At 39.6% G+C, this 25,890-nt stretch overlaps 1 protein-coding gene across 1 annotated transcript in view; it reads left to right on the top strand.

The window, feature by feature from the left end:
* LOC118215543 (mucin-2-like) overlaps nt 1-25,457 on the top strand; it is a 161,065-nt gene extending 135,608 nt beyond the window's left edge. The window contains exons 21-44 of the mRNA XM_035396439.1: nt 1,119-1,270; nt 1,524-1,662; nt 1,976-2,083; nt 2,525-2,704; nt 3,004-3,243; nt 3,742-3,898; nt 7,063-7,191; nt 7,885-8,035; nt 8,623-8,666; nt 8,790-9,035; nt 10,987-11,352; nt 15,613-15,867; nt 16,205-16,467; nt 17,478-17,649; nt 17,830-17,861; nt 19,104-19,272; nt 20,492-20,596; nt 21,129-21,169; nt 21,486-21,608; nt 22,045-22,143; nt 22,389-22,517; nt 22,826-22,865; nt 24,143-24,263; nt 24,837-25,457. Coding sequence (XP_035252330.1) covers nt 1,119-1,270; nt 1,524-1,662; nt 1,976-2,083; nt 2,525-2,704; nt 3,004-3,243; nt 3,742-3,898; nt 7,063-7,191; nt 7,885-8,035; nt 8,623-8,666; nt 8,790-9,035; nt 10,987-11,352; nt 15,613-15,867; nt 16,205-16,467; nt 17,478-17,649; nt 17,830-17,861; nt 19,104-19,272; nt 20,492-20,596; nt 21,129-21,169; nt 21,486-21,608; nt 22,045-22,143; nt 22,389-22,517; nt 22,826-22,865; nt 24,143-24,263; nt 24,837-25,041 — 3,666 coding nt within the window. The 3' untranslated portion in view covers nt 25,042-25,457. The remainder of the gene's footprint in view (nt 1-1,118; nt 1,271-1,523; nt 1,663-1,975; nt 2,084-2,524; nt 2,705-3,003; nt 3,244-3,741; nt 3,899-7,062; nt 7,192-7,884; nt 8,036-8,622; nt 8,667-8,789; nt 9,036-10,986; nt 11,353-15,612; nt 15,868-16,204; nt 16,468-17,477; nt 17,650-17,829; nt 17,862-19,103; nt 19,273-20,491; nt 20,597-21,128; nt 21,170-21,485; nt 21,609-22,044; nt 22,144-22,388; nt 22,518-22,825; nt 22,866-24,142; nt 24,264-24,836) is intronic.
* Nucleotides 25,458-25,890: the final 433 nt, after the last annotated feature.

Below are 25,890 nucleotides of genomic sequence, written 5' to 3'. Positions count from 1 at the left end.
CCACCCAGCAGCTATAGACCACCCAGCAGCATTTACAGTACAATACACTCAACATGGAGTGTGTGAGTTACGCACTTGCCTTCCTACAGACCACCCAGCAGCTATAGACCACCCAGAAGCATTTACAGTACAATACACTCAACATGGAGTGTGTGAGTTACTCACTTACCTTCCTACAGACCACCCGGGAGCTATAGACCACCCATCAGCATTTACAGTACAATACACTCAACATGGTGTGTGAGTTACTAATTTACCTTCTTACAGACAACCCAGCAGCTACAGACTACTCAGTACTACTTACAGTACAATACACTCAATATGGAGAGTGTCAGTTACTCACTTACCTTACTACAGACAACCCAGTAGCTATAGACCATCCAACAGCATTTACAGGACAATACACTCAACATGGAGTGTGTGAGTTACTCATTTACCTTCCTATAGACTACCCAGCAACTACAGACCACCCAGTACTACTTACAGTACAATACACTCAGCATGGAGTGTGTGAGTTACCTCCCAACAGACTAACTAGCAGCACTTACAGTACAACATACTCAACATGGAGTGTATTTGCTACTTACCTTCCTATAGATTGGCTAAGATCTGGAACGCTACACCCACTAACTTTGCACTCTGCAGGGTACTTTGCCCAAACTATTACGCTGACCTGTCCATAAATATCGATGAGCTGATCTGCTCTGTTCTTGCCCTAAACTGATGCTGATGAATAATCAGTTTCACAGAACACATTCAATTGCTTGAAATGTTGAGAAAAGCAGCATATGATAGCCTGACAATGCTTATTCAACCTGTAATCTGTACTAGTTAGCAAGCCAATCAGTCCAGCATTTATAATTTACCATTTTTCTATATTCAGACACAATTAGAAAGATTAGAGAGTGCACATACAGCAGTGGTTATGCCGAAAGCCGTTTTGCAGAATGACGTTACTGGCCTCTGCTGTATTGGAGTGCAACTGACAACAATTAGTTTCTGGGGACCTATGCTTATACAAGGGTGTGAAATGTTCTCTTACACATGGAAAACCATGAAATAAAAGCGTTTTACAGGTGTGCAAGTGCCCGTGATGATGATGCGATTTTCCACCACAGATCAGTACAGAGTGCATTTCAGGCTGCGTATGTCCTGAAGGACTGGTGTCTGATGGGAAGGGGGGGTGTATAGAGGAGGACGCCTGCCCCTGTATCCACAACGGCATTCCATATCAGCCTGGGTCCAAAATTAAAGTTTCCTGCAATACATGGTAAGCCTGATCTACACATACTGCTATAAATCAGTGTTTCTTCGAAATGCATATTATCATAATTTCAGGGATGTCACTCAGAGTGTTATAACTCCTTGACAGCTGTTAGCAGAAGAGTATGCTAAGCAAAACAAAAAATAAACTAAATAAAACCAAATACTTTTGGCCCTTGGGATGAATAGGCATGGAAAACTGACCACATTTCTGACCAATCACGAAAAATCTCATCCCTTTGTTACTGTTATCGTTTCAGCACCTGTAAGAAAAGCAAGTGGGAGTGTACGTCTAATGAGTGCCATGGGACCTGTGCCATATATGGAGATGGCAATTACATCACCTTTGATGAGAAAAGGTTCAGATTCAGTGGAGGGTGTGAATATACCCTCACTCAGGTACATCTTATGAGGAATGGCAAACTGCTAGCTAAATGTACTCATGGAGAAAGACAGAAAAGTAGCTTGGGAAAGCATATTGGGTTATATCTTTTCTCTCCATAAATATCACTCTTATCTTTATTTAATACCAAATTGAACACAATATCTGTATAGTATCTTGTCAGTGCCCTGCCATAAAATTTAGACCTGCAAATTTGTGGTCTAGTTACAAATTCTAGTTACTAATCTACACTACCACATTTCAAGACATGTCACATATGTAGAAATGTGCATATTCCTGAACTTAAACCCAAATGTGAAACTTTTGCAGGATTACTGCAGCAAGAGCAGTAATGGAACTTTCAGGGTGGTCACTGAGAACGTACCCTGTGGAACCACTGGCACCACCTGTTCTAAGGCCATCAAGCTCTATCTGGGGGTATGTACTGCAGGCCGGTGTATCTGACGTTAGTAAAACAGCAGAACAGTTAAACCAGAAGCCTACAATGGGTCAGGTGCAAAAAAATGACTTGGTGAGATATTACAATTACAAAACTGACTTTATTTAACGTGCATATCGGCATTACATATATTGTCACGACTGACATGTTAATAGAATGTAAAATGCCTGTTAATAAAGCATCAAAGAAATTTGCTGTAAGCAGTTAATAGGTAACCAGCCAACAAGTTACTTAGATAGTTACCTTTAAATTTACTTCTGTTTTTAGAAATATGTGCCTCAAGTTTGCAAATGTCAACCAAACTTCACAAATGAAAATCTCTGTTGCAAACAGAAAGGACAATCACCCCAAAATGTTCCAGAAATAGATACTGTAGCTAGTAACTATTTTTGTTAGCATGGTTGTAATTTCTCTTTCAGAGTAATGAGCTGGTGCTGGCTGAAGGAAAGTACCAAGTGATACAGAGGGATACCGGCAATGAGATTCCATACCAGATCAGAACCATGGGGATATACCTGGTGGTTGAGGCAAACAATGGTGTGATCCTAATGTGGGACAAAAAGACCAGCATGTTCATCAAACTTGGCCGAAAATTTGAGGTAAGTATTTTTCATGGAAAGTCACAAGAGATTGATCAATTTGTCACCAAGGTGACCTCACTATGTGATGATGTGTTTGCATGCTTGCATGTCCACCACATTTTTCAAAGGACAGGGCAATCACTTCCAGGTGAACACTTTTATTTATACATATGTTTAGGGGAAAACCTAATCATTCTGATTGGAGGCAAAGGCACCCCTTTATCGTTGCAGTGTTCCAGGCCAGACACACGCGTGTGCGTTTAGCGCTGCACTGCTCCAGGCCAAAGATGCATGTTTGCATTTAATCTCTTCCCCAGGGCCGCGTCTGTGGTCTGTGTGGAAACTACGATGGCAACGGAAACAACGACTTCACCACCAGGAGCCAGGCAGTGGTAGCGAACCCCGTGGAGTTTGGAAACAGCTGGAAGGTGGCTCCCACCTGCCCCGATGCAGAGCTCATAAAAGACCCCTGCACATCAAACCCTTACAGACAATCCTGGGCCCAGAAGCAGTGTAGCATCATCAACAGCAGAGTGTTCAGTGCCTGCCACTCACAGGTACAACGTCCACAAACCACAGTTACCCTACTCCAGGGATAGGCAGCATTAAAAAAAAAAATAATAATAATATATATATATATATATAGAATTTGAAATTTTTCATATATGTATTGCATATATTATATGGGTTGTGTTTTTTGTGAATTTAGTATTGTTTAAACCTCTATGCCACCTGCAACGTAATCTAAGCCTCCTCTATTTTTGATTGTAGTTTGTAGACATATAGAAGTATATAGCCATGACTACACATATACAGTATACAGCCATACTTAGACTTAGTGGTCCGGTCCTAGACTGGTTCTTAACTTAGATTCAAATCTAGAATCTGACGTTATTCACTTGTGGTTATACAGCCACTTACATGTGAGTACAATGAAAAATGTGTTTTCAAAATATGTTCCTATACTTTGCAAAGTAATTCTGATTGTATAAAATGGCGTGTAACTGGAAAAAAAGTGATTTGCTGAAGCAGAAAATCTTTACTGTTCTGGAAAGGTGGACCCTGGGCAGTACTACGATGCGTGCGTGAGCGACTCGTGCGCGTGTGACAGCGGGGGAGACTGTGAGTGCTTCTGCACGGCTGTGGCGTCTTACGCGCAGGCCTGCAACGAAGCTGGAGTCTGCGTCACCTGGAGAACTCCCCAAATCTGCCGTGAGTCACAGCAAACCACACAAGCAAAAGCCCTGTGCCGCAATGAAACTGTGTTCATATGACCCTGAGCAGCAAACCTGGGTTCACAACAACAGGGATCTGGTTCTGGGCCCCAAGGCCGATAGAACATTTGGCCCCAACCAGCATGTGCAAGAAAAACTCTTCCAAACATCACAGCATAGAGACAAATGGCAATCAGAGGAGCAACATGAGAAATACCATAATGTAAAGTAAACTTGCAGCTTGCACTGTGGTACATTCAGAGCAAGCTGAGCCATTGATGCATCAGAGCATCACTTGACATTGTGTGAAATGTGCCATTTCACCATATGACAAACTGTAGATGAATTTGTCTTTGTATAATAGTGATACGTTACAAAAGTGCTTTAGCGGTTTTTACTGAATTTTAGAATCAAATAGAATGTTATTTATATGTTAAAAAATTGCAATATTACATCTAGTTTTAATTTTAAAATTCCACTGGAAATTGACAAACTGTTGACAACAAAAAGGGAAATCAATTCTGGATCTGGTGCTATGTAATCACCCCAACAGAATCTGTAGCATAGAGGTAATCAAGCCACTTGGTACTAGCAATCATTCTGCTGTTAGCTTTGATTTATTTTGGCTAACTAACAAGGCCTCCTATACGGCCAGAATTTTTCATTTTTGAAGGGGCCGTTTTTGTCATGATGCAACTCTAATATCGACTGGGTGCAACTTCTTGACTGCAAGACTGTGAGTGTAAAGTGTGGCAGGTTCAAAAGGGTTATTCTTCAGGCAAAATGTAAATTTATTCCAAATTAAGGAAAAGTAAGTTGAAGAAGCAATCTCCCCAGTGGATAAACAAAGCCATATGAGTTTGATAAAAAATTATTTTTCAAGATATATGAAACTTGAATTCTGACTGATATAGCCAGGGAAATATTTTCACTGGAGACTTGATACTGCCTTATAACTTCAAAGTCCCAGGTCATTTGTGAATGGTTGAAATGGATTTTGTAAGGAGACACTTCATGCTACAAGCATGATAACAGCAATGACTGTGCTGTGAAGTTTAAGTAGCAAACAACAAGGCAGAATCATTTTGACGAAACGTACATAGAAACTATACGGTCAGATCGTGTAGTTTCACTCTCTGTGGCCAAGCAGAATCGATAACTTTTCAGAAAATATATAACGTTAAAAGATTTAATGCAATGTTCTACTGGGAGTTTTGCCGTTTATTGAGGGTGTGACAGAAAATTTCGGTGGCGCTCACTGTAAGCGAAAGTTTTTCACATTTACCGTTCGATTGAGCAAGTACCATGCGCAGTACATTTTTATGGGTCAGTGCTGTACGGCGATCAATAAAGGCTAACAGAACAGTACCAGTTACTGCTTGTCACTTGTACCACCACTGTAATGAACAAAAAAAAGGCTACAAACTACCTTTTCTGTGAGAAATGTCCAGCTCATGCGCATACATTGCTGGCGACATTGTAAAGCTCCGTTTTGCCCTCCGTACTATATAGGTAGCTAGCTATGACACGTTGTCACCTCTATAACGTTATTTGTGTGTCCATACATCTGTATCGGTGGTTGTAGCTGTATGTCCTTAGCTCCTACTGATGCGTGCAGCATAGCATCTGTACGCGCTAACTAGATTAAGTAAAGTAGGCGATCCGTACGTACTAACTAGGTTAGCTAAAGTAGGCGGAACGCGAACATGTTAGGGTGAGCTGAAGTAACGTTAGGCGTGCCGTACCACCTGCGGAACAGCACAACATTTTTACGCACAGCTTTATCGCCTAACGTTACTTTACCTAACCCTAACATGTTTGTGTTTCGCCTACTCCGACTAAACGAAGCACCACCTGCGCATGCGTCCCGTTTCGCCTACTCCTACTAAACGAAGCACCACCTGCGCATGCGTCCCGTTTCGCCTACTCCTACTAAACGAAGCACCACCTGCGCAAGCGTGCTACTAAACATCCCTCTCCGGTCGTCTGTTAGTGAGTGAGTGCGTGAGTGAGTGAGTGACCACAATTTGCCATACATAGCCCACAGCGTCACCTTTTGGTATCACCTCAGCTCGCTTGGAACCTCGACAGAGGTGATACCAAAAAAGTACCAAGTACTATCCACAACTTTTGCCCGATGGAAAACCAAAAAAGTTGAGTACAGTCGAGTCGAGTCAAGTTGAGCCGGTACCATGACGTGGAAAAGCGACTTAATAGACTGGAAGGCATATTCAGAATATCTTAGCAGATATTGAGATAAAGGATTAAGAAGTACTGGATAATTCCCATAAACTAAATACAAATAAGGCATAAGGTTTTGATTGCATATACCCAAGGGTACTCAAAGGGTCAGGTGAGATCATCTTTAAACCACTGGCAGGTATTTTAAGATTTCGAAACTGTAGAAATACCGGAGTACTGGAAGCAAGGTAATATTATGCCAATATATAAGAAAAGGGACTGTACTGATCTGGAAAACAACAGTTTCATCAGTTTAACTAGCTTCATGTAAAATGTTCAAATCTATCATTAGAGACAAGTTAGAAGTGTTTTTCGAAAATAACAACATCCTAAGGGATAGCCAGAATGGTTTTCGCAAGGGAAGGTCATGCCTTACAAACCTTCTGGTATTCTTTGAAGAAACTAACAGGTGATTTGACCATAACAATGCTTATGATATTATATACTTTTGATAAAGTATCCATATGAGAGACAGTAGGAATTACAGGAGGTATTTCAGAGTGGATTTGCATCTGGCTACATGGTACAACACAAAGAGTAGAAGTAGGAGGGATATTATCTGAGCAGTACTACTACTGTACTACTAGAAAGATATAGACGGTCCGCAAAAGATTCAAAGAAGAGCAACCAAATTAATTCCTGATATGAAAGACAAAGGGTAATTGCTGCTTAATCGATTCAAGCTTAGTAAAAGAAGACCTAAGGGTGATTTGATTGTTAATCCCCTTTATGAATTTAAAAGCCTCAAAGTGAACTACACTGTTCTGTTAGTAGAACGAGGGGACATAAATGGAAATTAGCAAAAGGTAAATTCCGTACAGACATTAGAAATAATTTTTGGGCTGAATGGCTCGTTCTCGTCATTATGTCGTTATGTTAATATATGGATGTATAAGACTGATTTGTTTCTGTCCCATGTAGCTCTGTTCTGTGATTACTACAATGGCCCTGATGGCTGTGAATGGCACTACAAGCCCTGTGGAGCCCCCTGCGTTAAAACCTGCAGGAATCCTTCAGGGATTTGCTCAAAACAGATTCCTGCCCTTGAAGGTAACATTTTTCCCCCTAATCTGTTTCCAGTTATCACAGGTAACATTTATTTCCTCTAGTCCTTTACATACTATGTAGTTGCACTCCCATTTTAAAACCATACTTCATTTTACTCAGCTATTGATGCTATAGTTTGTGTGGCTGATTAGCAACTTTAGCATGTTAGCAAGTTCCTAAGTTTCTCATTTAAGAGGTTATATCACTATGGATGTAGTTATAATCACACTGCTGCCTCAACATGAACATCCCATTTTCATTAATGAAGGCATTCGCCTTTGGTAAAATGTCCTTTTAAATTGAAAGTTGATGTTCCTTACATTTTATCTTAAACTGAGCTAAATTCATCTTCGCCCACACATGCTTTATTGCAAGCAAAAAATGTTTATCTGACACACAACTTGGGTGACTGTGGTCTGCATATTATGCACCAAACATTATTTGGGATTTGGTGGAAGGCTTTAATGTAATACGATTGAAGGATAAACAATCACACTATACAGAGTTTTACACATTTGACATAAAACATTTTTGCTTTCTAATTGTGCCTTAAAGGACCTCGCTGTTGTTCAGTTGTTCAAAAAAAATGGCAGCTCTGTAACGTCTGCTGTTAACTGGTCATACACTGCTCATAGTAATTTTAACTGAATGTGGATCGAAGAATAGGCTATATCCTGACAGACTTTATCTTTTCAGGCTGCTATCCAAAGTGTCCTGCAGACAAACCATTCCTAGATGAAGCCACAATGACTTGTGTGCCGAGTGAAGAGTGTGGCTGCTATGATGAGGAGGGAAATCACTACACCAATGGACAGAGTGTCCCATCCACAAAGAACTGTGAGACCTGGTAAGATTTTTTTGGATAATCAACAAAAACTCCCCTGGCTAGGATCACCAGTAATCCTGTATTTCAACAGAAAATGCTCTGACAAAGGGGAATCCCTTTGACACATATTTCCTGCAAACATAGGCTACTTACATTACATTACATTACAGACATTTGGCAGACGCTCTTATCCAGAGCGACATACAACAAAGTGTATAACCATAACCAGGAACAAGTGTGTCGAAAACCCTAGAGAGAAGTACCGTTCCAAGTGCAGGGAACAACCGCATAGATTAACTTGCAAACTGCTATGACATACAATGAAAAAGCAAACCAAGAGACTGAAGAAACCAAATCTATAGATAGTGACAGTTCCCTGTCTTATCCCTAAATAAGCTAGCAAATCTGTATACTGTGTGCTGCAAATGTAACTAATTTGAAATATCTTTCAATGCCACACTTGTACAGTACATGTAGTACTGCATATCAGCAAAGGAATCATGGCAACACTGTTCAAAGCTCCAGTTAAATATTTACTGTGCTCCAATGAATGACTTACACACTACTCAAGAAGAAAGATTACAACCAATTTCCTTCTTTTCTTACAGCTACTGTGCAATGACTGGAGTGCTCTGCAGTCATGATGACAACGGTGAAGCTAAATTTCATAAAACTATATTAATACTATAATAATAAAAGATGGGGTGTGAGGAAACACATGGTTGAATGTATCTGACAAGTAAATATAGGCCTAACTCTTTTCTGATTTTCACAGCCTGTTACTGCATATACAAAGGAAATAAATATTCTTATGGAACTACCATTTACAACACTACCGATGGTGACGGCAGCTGTATCACAGCTGTCTGCGGAAAGAATGGAACAATTGAGAGGGATATGTATGCTTGTGCAACCACCACCACAGCAATACCAACCACGTCACCCAGGACCACAGAATCCTCAAGCACCGCCACATATACCACAGCACCACCAACAACAGTCTTTGTCTTCTCAACAACAGGTAAGTTTAGATGATTTATGCCAAATAGAACTGTACCAGGGTGTGCCAGGTTGGTTGTGTTATATCAGGGGTTCCCCAACCTTTTTTGGCTCAGGACCCCAATTTTAGGTCTGAAATTTTCCGCGACCCCCGCCAGTTAAAATATTGACATTTCTTTGCTATTGAATACTTTATTAATATTTAATATGTACACGAGTTACATATGACAGAGTTACATTTTAGTATACAATCACTCCTAAGAGTCCAGTAAAGCACAATATGTTGGCACTGATCGTACATTTAAAAACTCACCATGTCTAATGGGATGGTTGCGCTTGCGCGTCTCACTGCAGCTTATCAAAATCAGGGGAAGTCGAGAGCGCGCATCTCAAAGTTTGTTTGGTTTCATACTCTCCGTAGACAGCACATAACCGCACAAGAGGCATTTGGGCTTTTCCTCTTTGTTCTCGACGAGGCTCGTAAATCCTTACTGAAGAAATGATTCATCATATTTTTTAGACCGTTTTGAAGGTATCATTCAGTATCATTCTTGTCTTGCTAAGTCAGCTACTCGCGCTGCATAGGAGAGTTTGCGTCAATTTACGCGAAGTTCAAGGTTCATGCAGCATACCGGTAATTAAACACGTTTTTGTGTTTTCTAATTGAAATTAAACATTTTAAACACAAACTTAATTTAAATGAACTCAATATTTGTAAAATATTAATTTTTTTAATTCTATTATTTTTGACGTTTTTCTATTTTCAGCTAGCCTATTTTCTTGCGACACCATATTCTGGGTAGCAAACAATCATTGAAACTATGTTAAATCAACGTTCCGCTGTCAACGTTAATTTCATTGAATCAACGTCGGACTCCGATGTTGATTCTTCATCACTTTTGCACCCTCGGTTAATATTGAAAAAAAGTTTATTGAAATCATATCTAAAGATCAACGGGACTTCAGTGGTATTTCAACCGATATTAAACCACAGCAAATTACTATTAATACTTAAAAAATATTGTGAAAAAATAAATCCTTCTTAATCTACAGCCAGGATAAATGTTATGAAATATATCTATAGCCCTATATTATTCAACAGTAGGCTTTATTTAATATATAAATGACAACGGACAACTTTACATCAGTAAAAGAAAAACAAGTTTATTTAGTTTAATTTTATTTTTTGCAAATTCACTCCTGCGCTGTCTGGCATCCAGCCCCATCCGGTCTGGAGCGCATTTTTGAACTGCCTGGGCAAAGGCAAATTCAGACACTGCCCCTGCCCCCATTTGCTGAGTCAGGGCATCTAAAACAGAAAACATAGAAGCAAAAAAATAAAGTTATAAATTTCAGATTAAAAAAATGTTCAACAGAAATTGCACTTAGAAGTGCAATATAGGCCTCCGAAGCATTTGGGTGAGTAGCTTGTTTTCCAGAGTTGTAATTACTTTCAAAATGTCAAAATAATAATAAGCCCGTTTTTCTGGAGCATGAGAAAATTGTAAAACATTTGATTTATGAGCAGAAATTAAGCCATGAGTCGCATGTATTACTGTCAACACATTAACCCTTAGTAAAAAAAATGTATAACTTAGCAAAATGCTATGAATTTTTCTCTTTAGTCCATTTTGGTGACTATTCTAAACTCAGGTAAAAGCATATTAGTCAATTATTTTGACATTTTGAAAGTAATTACAACTCTGGAAAACAAGCTACTCACCCAAATGCTTTAGATTTTATGTCGAAAGTGTAAATTGAACATTTATTGAATACAAGCCAGGTATTGTGTAACTGTGCCTTGAAAAAAACATTGTCATGAGAGAAGTTGAAACTCTCTTTTCCTACAGCACCTACAACAACTAAAAAACCAATTTCCACAACAGAGAAAATTTTGACTGAAACGACAAGGCTAGTAACGGAGAAAACCACTGGTCCTATTACAAAAACCTTACCCACAACTCCAATTTCAGAAATCACAGCATCAACTACGAAAGTAGAAATATCTACTCCATTTGTCTCAACAACTTCTGCTCCAATAACAACAACATCATGTACTGTGTGCAAGTGGTCAAACTGGATTGATACTGACTATCCCACAACGGATCCTGATGGTGGGGACATCGAGTCAATTGAAAATATAGTAAAGTCTGGGCAAAGCACTTGCAGCAAACCTACAGAGGTGGAATGCAGAAGAAAAGAAGGAGAAATAGCATTCTCGGAATTGGGTCAAAAAGTGGAATGCAGCCCATCTGTTGGACTGATTTGCAAAAACAAAGATCAATTTCCACAAATATGTTACAACTATGAAATACGACTTAAATGCTGTGAAGACAGATGTAAGCCCCCGAGCACAACTATCCTGAAAACAACAACAGAAATTTCAACAACAAAACTGACACCAGTTACAACAACTAAAATGGCAATTTCCACAACAGAGAAAATTGTGACTGAAACAACAAAGCCACCAAAGGAGAAAACCACTGGTCCTGTAACAGAAACATTGTCCACAACTCCAATTTCAGAAGTCACAGCATCAACAACAAAAGCAGAAATCACTACTCCAGTAGTACCACCTAAGACGTCCACAGTTTCTCCTGTTGTGACATCTTCAAGACCTTCCACTAGCATAGAGACAACAACAGTGCCAGCTACTCCAACAGAAGTAAAACCTACAACATCTCAAACAGGCCCAACATCCACGAAAAAACCATCCACAACAGAGAAAATTTTGACTGAAACAACCAAGCCACCAAAGGAGAAGACCACTGCTCCTGTAACAGAAACATTGTCCACAACACCAATTTCAGAAATCACAGCATCCACAACAAAAGCAGAAATCACTACTCCAGTAGTACCACCTAAGACTTCCACAGTTTCCCCAGTTGTGACATCTTCAAGACCTTCCATTAGCACAGAGACAACAATTGTGCCATCAAAAACAACAGAAGTAAAACCTACAACATCTCAAACAGGCCCAACATCCACGAAAAAACCATCCACAACAGAGAAAATTTTGACTGAAACAACCAAGCCACCAAAGGAGAAGACCACTGCTCCGGTAACAGAAACATTGTCCACAACACCAATTTCAGAAATCACAGCATCCACAACAAAAGCAGAAATCACTACTCCAGTAGTACCACCTAAGACTTCCACAGTTTCCCCAGTTGTGACATCTTCAAGACCTTCCATTAGCACAGAGACAACGATTGTGCCACATAAAACAACAGAAGTAAAGCCTACAACGTCTCAAACAGGCCCAACATCCACTAAAAAACCATCCACAACAGAGAAAATTTTGACTGAAACAACCAAGCCACCAAAGGAGAAGACCACTGCTCCTGTAACAGAAACATTGTCCACAACACCAATTTCAGAAATCACAGCATCCACAACAAAAGCAGAAATCACTACTCCAGTAGTACCACCTAAGACTTCCACAGTTTCCCCAGTTGTGACATCTTCAAGACCTTCCATTAGCACAGAGACAACGATTGTGCCACGTAAAACAACAGAAGTCAAACCTACAACGTCTCAAACAGGCCCAACATCCACTAAAAAACCATCCACAACAGAGAAAATTTTGACTGAAACAACCAAGCCACCAAAGGAGAAGACCACTGCTCCTGTAACAGAAACATTGTCCACAACTCCAATTTCAGAAATCACAGCATCCACAACAAAAGCAGAACTCACTACTCCAGTAGTACCACCTAAGACTTCCACAGTTTCCCCAGTTGTGACATCTTCAAGACCTTCCATTAGCACAGAGACATCGATTGTGCCACCTAAAACAACAGAAGTCAAACCTACAACGTCTCAAACAGGTCCAACAGCCACTGAAAAACCATCCACAACAGAGAAAATTTTGACTGAATCAACCAAGCCACCAAAGGAGAAGACCACTGCTCCTGTAACAGAAACATTGTCTACAACTCCAATTTCAGAAATCACAGCATCCACAACAAAAGCAGAAATCACTACTCCAGTAGTACCACCTAAGACTTCCACAGTTTCCCCAGTTGTGACATCTTCAAGACCTTCCATTAGCACAGAGACAACGATTGTGCCACCTAAAACAACAGAAGTCAAACCTACAACGTCTCAAACAGGCCCAACATCCACTAAAAAAACCATCCACAACAGAGAAAATTTTGACTGAAACAACCAAGCCACCAAAGGAGAAGACCACTGCTCCTGTAACAGAAACATTGTCCACAACTCCAATTTCAGAAATCACAGCATCCACAACAAAAGCAGAAATCACTACTCCAGTAGTACCACCTAAGACTTCCACAGTTTCCCCAGTTGTGACATCTTCAAGACCTTCCATTAGCACAGAGACAACGATTGTGCCACCTAAAACAACAGAAGTCAAACCTACAACGTCTCAAACAGGTCCAACAGCCACTGAAAAACCATCCACAACAGAGAAAATTTTGACTGAATCAACCAAGCCACCAAAGGAGAAGACCACTGCTCCTGTAACAGAAACATTGTCTACAACTCCAATTTCAGAAATCACAGCATCCACAACAAAAGCAGAAATCACTACTCCAGTAGTACCACCTAAGACTTCCACAGTTTCCCCAGTTGTGACATCTTCAAGACCTTCCATTAGCACAGAGACAACGATTGTGCCACCTAAAACAACAGAAGTAAAACCTACAACATCTCAAACAGGCCCAACATCCACGAAAAAACCATCCACAACAGAGAAAATTTTGACTGAAACAACCAAGCCACCAAAGGAGAAGACCACTGCTCCTGTAACAGAAACATTGTCCACAACACCAATTTCAGAAATCACAGCATCCACAACAAAAGCAGAAATCACTACTCCAGTAGTACCACCTAAGACTTCCACAGTTTCCCCAGTTGTGACATCTTCAAGACCTTCCATTAGCACAGAGACAACGATTGTGCCACCTAAAACAACAGAAGTCAAAGCTACAACGTCTCAAACAGGCCCAACATCCACTAAAAAACCATCCACAACAGAGAAAATTTTGACTGAAACAACCAAGCCACCAAAGGAGAAGACCACTGCTCCTGTAACAGAAACATTGTCCACAACTACCAATTTCAGAAATCACAGCATCCACAACAAAAGCAGAAATCACTACTCCAGTAGTACCACCTAAGACTTCCACAGTTTCCCCAGTTGTGACATCTTCAAGACCTTCCATTAGCACAGAGACAACGATTGTGCCACCTAAAACAACAGAAGTCAAACCTACAACGTCTCAAACAGGTCCAACATCCACTGAAAAAACCATCCACAACAGAGAAAATTTTGACTGAAATCAACCAAGCCACCAAAGGAGAAGACCACTGCTCCTGTAACAGAAACATTGTCCTACAACTCCAATTTCAGAAATCACAGCATCCACAACAAAAGCAGAAATCACTACTCCAGTAGTACCACCTAAGACTTCCACAGTTTCCCCAGTTGTGACATCTTCAAGACCTTCCATTAGCACAGAGACAACAATTGTGCCATCAAAAACAACAGAAGTAAAATCTACAACATCTCAAACAGGCCCAACATCCACGAAAAAACCATCCACAACAGAGAAAATTTTGACTGAAACAACCAAGCCACCAAAGGAGAAGACTACTGCTCCTGTAACAGAAACATTGTCCACAACTCCAATTTCAGAAATCACAGCATCCACAACAAAAGCAGAAATCACTACTCCAGTAGTACCACCTAAGACTTCCACAGTTTCCCCAGTTGTGACATCTTCAAGACCTTCCATTAGCACAGAGACAACGATTGTGCCACCTAAAACAACAGAAGTCAAACCTACAACGTCTCAAACAGGTCCAACAGCCACTGAAAAAACCATCCACAACAGAGAAAATTTTGACTGAAATCAACCAAGCCACCAAAGGAGAAGACCACTGCTCCTGTAACAGAAACATTGTCCTACAACTCCAATTTCAGAAATCACAAGCATCCACAACAAAAGCAGAAATCACTACTCCAGTAGTACCACCTAAGACTTCCACAGTTTCCCCAGTTGTGACATCTTCAAGACCTTCCATTAGCACAGAGACAACAATTGTGCCATCAAAAACAACAGAAGTAAAATCTACAACATCTCAAACAGGCCCAACATCCACGAAAAAACCATCCACAACAGAGAAAATTTTGACTGAAACAACCAAGCCACCAAAGGAGAAGACCACTGCTCCGGTAACAGAAACATTGTCCACAACACCAATTTCAGAAATCACAGCATCCACAACAAAAGCAGAAATCACTACTCCAGTAGTACCACCTAAGACTTCCACAGTTTCCCCAGTTGTGACATCTTCAAGACCTTCCATTAGCACAGAGACAACGATTGTGCCACCTAAAACAACAGAAGTCAAACCTACAACGTCTCAAACAGGCCCAACATCCACTAAAAAACCATCCACAACAGAGAAAATTTTGACTGAAACAACCAAGCCACCAAAGGAGAAGACCACTGCTCCTGTAACAGAAACATTGTCCACAACTCCAATTTCAGAAATCACAGCATCCACAACAAAAGCAGAAATCACTACTCCAGTAGTACCACCTAAGACTTCCACAGTTTCCCCAGTTGTGACATCTTCAAGACCTTCCATTAGCACAGAGACAACATCAGTGCCTCCTACTCCAACAGAAGTAATTTCCATGTCTACTCGCACAGCACCTACAGCTTCAGCCAGTTCAACGACAATGCTGGTTGTCACACGCACTTCACCTGCAAAACCTACATATTCAACAGGACCTGTTGTCAGAACATCAACTAGAATTCCTGTACTAACTACTCTTAAATGTTTTTGCACATATAAATCTGAGGAATATCCACGGGGTAGGTATTATTTTCTATATTTCTCTCACCATTCCAAACTAGTCAAGAGTTCCATTACATTGTCTGTAAAGCTCTTACAATTTTAAAATCATGTTCATAAGCACTATTTCTCCCTTTGCAACAATTTTAATCAATATATTTATTTAATAAGGTATTTTCGAAAGATATCCTAATCACCTTTACTTGTGCATGTTGTCCTTGAATATATTCACCTTTCCGTTTCCGTTATTCTATTATTTTGTGACCTAAATAATACTGCCTGTACAGACACATTCATGCTGAGTTTGATTTTCACATGTACACTAATCCCTCATGGCCCTTACCTTTTCACCCTTAGGATCAATAATATATAATGAAACTGACGGTGAAGGCTGGTGCTTCACTGCTTACTGCAATGCAACATGTGAAATTGAGAAGCAGTCAAAACCCTGTCATACGACTGTTTCACCACCCGTTTCGACAACCATTGAGACGACCACCATTCCAGCTAGTACACCATCTTCTACAGCCAAAACTGAAACAACAACTATTGTAACAACTACCAGCCCTGAAACTACAACACTGGGGCCAGACTGTGACCACTTCGATCCTCCAAGAAAGGTAATCATTGCTAAACGAACAAAAGTGATTAAAATAATCACTGACCTTCAGCAAATTATGTCCAGAATACACACCAAATTCACAAAGTCCACCAATGAACACAAAATGTTTACCTTGCATACATGTTGAAAATGAGATGTCTAATGGCAAGTTTTCTAACTAACCACCATGTCCAGATAGGGCACTCAGCTATGTGCAGTTTCATTCCAGTACCAGTTAGCCTGTGAAGAAACAAGTTAGCTTGGTGTATAGCTTTCTAGTTAAAACTCTGCTACATTTGTTTACATATCCCCACTGCTTGCATATGTATAATTTTAATAATTCAACTACTAGAGTAGATCATATACACGCAATTGGAATTATTGTTATTGCAATCTGAGTGTACCTCAGCTGCATAAAAATTTGAAGCTACAGTATTACAGCTAATAAGTGCTCCATGACTGGAATTATGCAACTTTTATTAATCTTTTTATTTCCAAATCTCTTGGCAAGCTGCTGTGAAACACAGTGAGCTGCTGGTACCGATCTTACTGATTCTCTTCGCTTTCAAAAACTCCCACAGAGTAAGAAGAAGCGAAGTAAACCACACAATCTATGTTGCCCCATTGTTATTGTTTTTACGATGTGAAAAATGAAGTTCTGCTTCATTGCCATGGTTGCTGCTGAGCCTGGCTGAATTCCAGTGGAAATGCTGCAAGAACTATAGCCCCATCACTTTGGTTCCAGACTTGAGTTCCTGGGCTTAAGTTCCTATGCTTTTGGCCCACAGTGGATAGGGGGCTAATATTATTATTAGCACTCGCCTGTCACAAATACCACCCTGAAATAGACACTGCATAGATAATCAGGCTTTGTAAATACAGCCCACAGTTATTACTCACATTAATACCGTAATAAACCTAAGCACTGTCTTCTTAAATTACAGGCCATTCTTTCTTCATCATTTGTATTGAGGACCATGTGTATTGAGTGTAATGTGTGTAACTGTACCGATTATTTTACCATGGTAGAATGGTGAATCTTGGGACGTTGGCAACTGTACCAAAGCAACGTGCACCAACGGTTCTGCAGTCTTGAAGCCAAAGGAGTGTGAGCCAGTGAAATCAGTCGTTTGTGAGAATGGACATTCCCCAGTTAAAGTCTATGATGAGTCTGGATGCTGCTTCCACTATGAATGTCAATGTAAGTCTTCATGAACATTAAATAAGCTCACTCGAATCACCCTTATTCATGTAAATGCGCTTACATTGTAAGTCATTCTGCCTAATAGCGACTACTAGATGAATAAAATATCTTAAAAACTATTTATCTAAGGAATAATATTTGCTATTGCCCTCATTCATGTCCTTTTTGTTTTGTCAGACTGCTTGGGGCCTAATGACACGACCAAACAGGTAATAACTTTACATATGACTCATAAAAGTCCCTGTCACTGTTTCTATGGCAATATGTCTAGCCAGATTTTCCCGTTCATAAATGTGGGTTTCCAAGGATACCTTATTAGCATTATTACATGTCCCTGCAGTCCTGCCCTATTGTGACACAGCCAAATGAAAAATTTAAGCTTGACAGTAATATTATTAGGTATCTGTTGGATTTAAATGAGGCTGACAGAAAACAGCGTTGATTTTCTCTCAACCAGATATACTTAGACTTGGTCAAATCAGGAGCTTCAAAAATGCACAAGCCATCTTATTCTGTGTTGTACCAATGTAACTGAAATTTATAACCATTACATGGCAACTACAACTACTGATAGATATGAGAAAATGACTCTGTCAATGGGATTTCAGTTCTGCTTGAGTCTGTTGAATATTACCACCCTTAGCTCCCCTCCTTCCCTTATGCAAAATATATATTCAATATATTCAATAATACAATGTAATATATAGGTGTATACATGTATTCTTCATTATATCTAAACATATTCATTGACCATGCATGAGAGCCTAATGTCAGATATGAAGCCATGACAAATGCTCCAGCCATATCTTTTTCTAAATTTTAATTCCTTTGAAATGGTTTATTCAATCTTCATCAATTTGAAAGCAAATGTATTGAAATTCATTGAGATTTTACAGACACCACATATAATCATCTGAGAGAAATACAGGATCATATTTCACAAAATTGAGTATATAAACAATTCTACTCAGAGTGACAATATATTAGCATTTAGACGTAAGATTAAATCACTAAAAGACTTGGATCATTTTATTATTTTATTTTTTTATATAATCAATTAACTAATAAAAGATATTTTAGACGTCTGTATGCTCTCTCAAATTCTATGTATCTAGCTGCATTGTAAAAAGTATATGTAACAAGACCAGCTGTAACTGCAGCAAAACATACTTTCTGTCAACACTGCCTGAACAGTGCGATATTCCCACAATAAGTAGATCTGTGGGGGCCCAGCAGCTACACATCGCTAATATGTACTTTTCAGGTCACAAAGACAGGGGTTTTTCTTAAGAAAGTGCACTGCACACTGCTGAAGTTGTGACTGGCTTATGCAATACGTGGGCAATGCATTTCATCAAAGTTGGTAAATACGTCTATAGACATCAATTCCTTTAATAATTTTGAAGGCAGTATGATGTTTAATGTCCGAACCTGTTCTATTTGCCATGCAGCCAGGCGAGAAGTGGGAGAGCAACTGCCAGGAGTGTGAGTGTCCCATGAACTCCACCACTCCCCTCTGTAAACCTGTGGAGTGTTCAAACAAGCCAAACAAAACCTGCGAGAAGGCTGGTCAGGTGCCCGTGGTCGAGATTGTGGACTGCTGCGAGAAGGTCACATGTGGTAAGTGAATGAGGAAGGGTGTGCAGTCATTTGTCTGGGTCTGGTCACATGGTAAGTGAACTAGAGAATGATGTATGCTCATCAATTCAGGCATAGGCTGTGTTCCATCATTCCACTGGAAATGGAAAATGCTTCGCTTCGCTTCTTCACCATCCAATGGAGTGATGCTTAAACATAATGTGAGAGAGCCCAGTCTTCCCAAGCCAGTGAGCTAGGGGAGGTGTTGGACCAGCTTTCTGCTGCTCCGCATTTGGATATTCATTAGCATCAGCAATAGGAAGTATATAATGGGTGGCGAGGAATTGCTGGCTTGAGTGCTGTAATGTGAAATCTCTCCCCTGCCCTAAAAGCAAATATACCCCTGTCAACCTATGTTTTGCCCCTATTAATGGGGTTCCAAATATTTTGGAGGAATATAGCCGACAGTTTTTGCGAGGAAAATATGAGAAATGATGTCCTGATGTTCAAATAATTACATAAAATTCATTCATACCTTAAGGAATTTGGGGAAAACATTTATGTACAATATATACAAAAGGTAGTCAGTCAGTCTGCAAAGCGTATAAAATTATTTCTAGCTGCTAACCAACATGAAAATCCAGGTACTATAATACAAAGGTCAATTAGTGTGCGATTCAGATCATTTATCCAGAATATTTTGTTTTAAGTTAATGAACATGGTAGCAATATTAGCATGCTATCCATAGGATTTTTTAAAATACTGACATTGTGGGCCCACAGGGAAGGTTCCAGAAATTAATGGAAGCGTGGGTGCAACCTGCATTGTGGGCTATTTCACCACCTGAAAGGGTGCATTTTGTTGGCTCCCTCAGAAGGAGATTCCTCAGGTCTTGGGGGACCATAGACCCTCCCTCAACTCGCTTAAATTGGAATGGCACCTCCCTAGTGTTGGTGGTCATCTTACAGCTGAGTAACTTTGGGGATTCCCCCTTTAATTGATGACTAGTGAGCACGAGGAAGCAAGTTATTTCAGATTGGAATGGGATCTTAGTATCACAGTCTGGAAATGGATGACCTCTAAAAATAGGTGAAAGTATTATGACATTGCTCAGAAAGTATTTTGAATTTTTCAAGGCTGGCATTTCCCTTCGACACAAACCATGGCCTATGTCCCATTGCCAGTGTTGAGAAATAAACTCTCAGCATTACAGTGTAATCTGCCCTTTCGTCTCAACACCTTGCTCTTCTTCTCACACAGAATGCGATGTGGACACATGCCCACAGACAAGCCACACCTGCTCCGAAGGGTTCAAGCCAATAGTAACTACCCCAAAAGGAAGCTGCTGTCCTGAATATGACTGCCGTAAGCCTCTCATGTTTATGTAATCATGTCTTAGCAATGCGCTTCGCTACCACTGCACGTTAACCCTTTATGGTGTAAGATCACACATATTCTGAATATCTTAACTGAACATTCTAATGCTGATGTAACAATCATGACTGTTTGGAAGCAACTGAGTCCTGAAAAAATTCCAGGAAACATAATCTTCAGCGAGACCCAGTGCAAACAAAATCTGAATTTATTTGGAATAGTTATAAAGAATCGAAGAAAACAAACAAATCAGTGATATTCAGCTATGTTATTCAATTGAGATTCTTTTTTTTTTTAAACAAAAGGTAAGTGAGTTCCGACAACAACAGGATTTGGCATTTTTATTTTGCTCACTAAAGCTTAAGCATCATGGTGATTTATGTTTTAATCGCTCAGCAGATGTTCACAGTACCAGGAATATGTTACAATGTGTTATACCTCTGCTGTTCAACATTATATGCTGTCCATGAATTATTTCATTTCTGTTTTTTATTGACCTGATTTTACCATGTTTCCTCTGCAGAGCCCAAGCCTGTCTGTGTCCACAATGAAACAGAGTATCAGGTCAGAATCAATTTTATTTTATCAATTTATATTGTATAATGCATATAATAAATGCGTAATATAAAAATAATAATGTGTAACAAAATAAATAAACAAAACGTTCACATAAAATAAAATAAATAAATATGTTCAGATGTCTGAGGTGTGCTTGTGGTTAGAGTGAGCATATGCTCATATTGGTCATCTCTGTTAAAGTGTGGAGGTGTGCATATTGATGGTCTCGCTGAAAGAGAGTATGTATGTATACTGGTTGCATCGGGCTGCATTCTCCTCTGTCCCAGGGGTTTAACTGCACCTCTGTTGTGTCCTATTGCAGCCAGGAGCAGTTGTTCCCTCAGACAAGTGCGAGGATTGCAAATGTAGCTCCACTGTAGATCCGGACACTAAACTCCATTCTGTCGAGTGCACCCCAGTGAAGTGTGATGAGAGCTGCAAGCTGGTAGGTACCAAGGCTTACACAGTGAGGGAGGGTGTACACACTGATGTGAAGGATGTGTAAAAAAAACATCTTCACCTTTCATTTTCAACTGGATGTTTGCATTGAAGCAATTACTAGAATGTCAAAAAAACATAATATGCATAAATTATTAATTTATTTCTAAACTTTAGGAAAATGTCTAAAGGTGTGTTATTTACATAACACTTGTTTTCTGTCAGAATACATTTTCTGCTGAGAAGTTGCCTTTGACAGGAATCCACTGAACCAATTAACTTATTTTTAATTGGTGCAGTGGATTACTTATTATTGCTCATAATCTTAAAACCTACTAACAATTTGGCAATGCTGTTCTTTTTGAACCTCACCAAGAATTATGGTGAAAAAATAGTGTTGAACAGACTTGGGTTTTCTTGTTTGTTGTGCAAATCTCCTGCAGGGCTCTGAATACGAGGCTGTGCCCGGTGAGTGTTGCGGCAAGTGTGTGGAGAAGGACTGTGTTGTTACGTTACCTGGCAACGAAACACAAATCCTTGAGGTGAATGACCGATTCGCATACCAATGTCCAAATCATACACAATCAGCAATTTTCCATACTGTCTTCTTGAAGAGAGCCATCTCTCATTGGTTTTGCTTGTTGGGAGTTTCCCTTGAAAACAGGATAATCTCTTTTGATTAGGTCAGTTTATTGTTGATATTGGGTTTAACAGAATTCTGTAATCTCAAGAAATCACATGCTCGTTTTACTGCACCTTCTGAGGCTAACTATACTCCATCTCACAGCCCGGCCAGATCTGGACACCTCCAAATGAGAAGTGTGAAAAATACAAATGTGAGAAGATAGTGGATCAGCTGGTTCCTATTGAAGAGAAAACTGTCTGCCCTAAATTCAACCCAGAGAACTGCATTCCTGTGAGTTTCAAATCAGTAGCAAGGCCCTGGAATCATGTGAAAGCAGATGGTGTGAAAAAATTTCCCAGAGCAGTTTCCCAGAAACAAACTATGGATAAATAACAGAGATTATAAAAATAACTCAAAATTTACAGTATTTATAGTGTCAATATCCATAATGAATGTAATTCTATAATGCTCTTGTGTTGTCATTTTCTTCATTATAAAACTTCCTATGAAAATAATGTTGCTACAAGTATTATATAAAGAGCAACTGAAAATCCCTCTCAGTGCAATATCATTTTAATCATAATTGTATTTTACCACAGGGTACTGAAAAAACTGATGAAGATGGATGTTGCGAAACCTGTAAGTAACAAAATGATTCATTAACTTTGTTTCAATTTTACGTAACTTTAGTCAACAAATTCCAACCACATACAGTGGACACCACAATGTTTGGGACAAAGACATTCTTTTTTACTGATATGGCTCTCTACTCCACAATTTTAGATTTGTAATCAAGCAATTCACATTTGGTTAAAGTGCACATTATGGCTGAGCAGGAGGAAATATGTTCACAACAATTTAAGCGAAACAACAGAACAAACATAGCTAGCAAGAGACATGCCCAGAATAACTTGCATAATGTAGCAATGCCCACACAAAATGCAGGGTATTTCACCACTGTATGCAACTTCGAGCAGGGATGAAATGTGCATTTTGCCAACATCTTGCAAATGTACATTCAAACTTTATTTGTTATCCCATCAAAATACAACATGGAATATATGAACATAAAATACAAAATAAAGAAAAATAACATGATAACTTTGGGAAGAAAGAATCTACACATTATCAGACTGCGTGGACCCCTACACAGTCACTCACTCACAAGTGCATGCACATTGGTAACACTGCCTGACATTAATGGCGATAGTTTGGTTCAGAAAATATGTAAAGCCCCGTCTCGATTTTGTTTCTCATTATTCTGTTGTTGTAAATACCAAATAGGTTCACAAATAAGCACAAAACAATTTTACCTGCCAAATCGCACAAATGTGTCTGTACTCTACTGTGGCCAAGTGTTACTGACGAGACAAGCACACACAATATTCCCACGTATATCATCAGGACAATCAGAGTCAGGAGAAAAGGTTAACCAACAAAAAAAGCAGTAAAAAAGTAGCAGGTTGGAAAGTTTTAATGTTAGGCTACCAACAAGCAGTCAGTGCTTGTGGATCACACTGCACCTTATACAGCTGTTTTGGGTTTTAGTCAGAGGTGTAGCAAAGGTGTGACAGTTCACTAGCTGATCAAGACTCTTCGTATTCCCTTTAAATGGGCAGTTGTGTCCCGCACGCCTATTTATTCCTTTATTTGTACAGTAGCCACATTCACTGTCTAATTTGACTTTGCACAATGCCCATCTTGTGAGTTTGATTAAATGTATGTTGACATTACTAAATGGCCTTATACACTGACATATGTTACTAATGAGGCACAAATAAAAGTGCTTGTGGTACACATATGTCCCTGTGATATCATATTCTGTATAATGGAATGTTTTCAAAAGAAATTGTAAAGGATCTTCCTGTCTTACACATGGCACTTTTATTGACCTGCAACTCACTTACCATCATCAGGCACTCCACGTCACGACTGCAACGTCCTGAAGAACAGCACTTACCTGGAGAAAAATGGCTGCAAGACCACAGAGCCTGTGGAAGTCAACTCCTGCGAAGGCACCTGCGGAACCTCCTCCGTGTAAGTTAAGAAGGAGCAAAAAAGTTACATCACCAAAAAGCATAACTGTAAGGCAAGGAACTGCATGGTACTATGAGCCTGATATGGTTATCTGTCTGACATGAGATAAGTTCTTTTCAGGAATTTTGTACAACTAATCAGGGTCCAGGAAACAATCCCAAACTGTACCTTCCCTTTCCAGATGCTCTAGAAAGAGCCTGGATATCAGACTAGGCATCAGGCAACATCTATCAACTGGAGTAAGAATACAGATGTTCCGCAACAATCTAAAGTTGTTCTATCAACAGAATATATGAGTTTCTGCAAGGAAATCCCTCAATATTGACCTAAAACACAATTCTAGAAAATCTATGCAGAACCAGACTGCAGGAAACTAATCTCACAAACTTTAACTTCCCTTTTCAGACACCCTTCAACATTTAGGGTAGTGACTACGTGAATGAAACTGTTATAAGCGTGATAGAGTGCGTTGTTGAAAGCTGGTGAGAAATATATTTGCAGATGTCCATTTATAAAGGTGTACCTTCAGTCACTGTTTTTCATCCCATTTCCTTTACTTTCTCCTATTTCCAGGTACTCTGTGGAGGCTAATTCTCTGGTTCACGCATGCTCCTGTTGTCAAGAGATGTCCACAAGCAGCAAGGAGGTGGAGATGATCTGCCCAGATGGGACAAAGATCAGCTACACCTACACTTACGTTGAAACATGTGGCTGCAAGCCCTTGGAGTGCCCTGAGGAACAATCTTCCCAGAAAGTATCACGGCGAAGGCGTCGATGAACCAACGGGCAGATTCATGGCCGCCACTCCTGTGACGATCGTTCCTCTGGTTGACCGTATAAAGACTAAACAATACAATTCTCTCAGTGGAAAAATGTTAAGTTTAGGCTTATTAGGGTCAGCTGTCAACCATAGTGTGTTTTTCTTTCTTTTTGTTTGCATGTTGGTTTTTAAGAGCAAGACTTTATTTTAATGTCATGTAGCCATTATTTAATATACATATTAATTAGCTTTATAGAAGACACAGACTTGCATGGAATGGGTTTAACATTAAATATCAGGAAGAAATAAACAGGGGAAAAGTTATTATTGTAGTGGCTATCTTAGCTTTAACTATTTTTAGAATATAGCTGCTTATAGAAGAGTGTTTCTGTTCTTACCTGTATTAACCTCTTAATAAACTGTAGCAACTGAAATGAGCTCTGATTCTGTGATTCTGTAAAGGGACAGCTTTATTTCAAGTTGTATTGTTATTCACTAGTTACCCTTATTTTAGATGACTTACATTTATTCTGTATGAATATATACTGTGAGAATATACATTCACTGGATATATCTTTGTTCAAAGATCTGCCTGTAGTGTCCCAACCTAGGACTAACACCTGCAATCTAAGTACAAGAGTACTTCCTGGTCACAATTTTGTACTGACATTCCACCAAACTGACAATTGTAGTGGGAAACATCAAATGGCCCCTGAAGGATTTCAAACTCATTTCAAACAAGCCACGGTTTTCAAAAGTGGCCCAATGTTCCTAAGCCTTGGTGGTGCTGCTTGTGTGTTTGGAACTGTAACATTAGCTGGTGAGCAAGTTTGAAATACAGATTTTGAGATATTAACAGACTCCCAT

The sequence above is a fragment of the Anguilla anguilla genome, chromosome 16 (genome assembly GCF_013347855.1).
Source record: "Anguilla anguilla isolate fAngAng1 chromosome 16, fAngAng1.pri, whole genome shotgun sequence".
NCBI lineage: Eukaryota > Metazoa > Chordata > Actinopteri > Anguilliformes > Anguillidae > Anguilla > Anguilla anguilla.
Note: the sequence above shows the minus strand (reverse complement) of the source record. Positions and strands in the feature narration are given on the sequence as shown.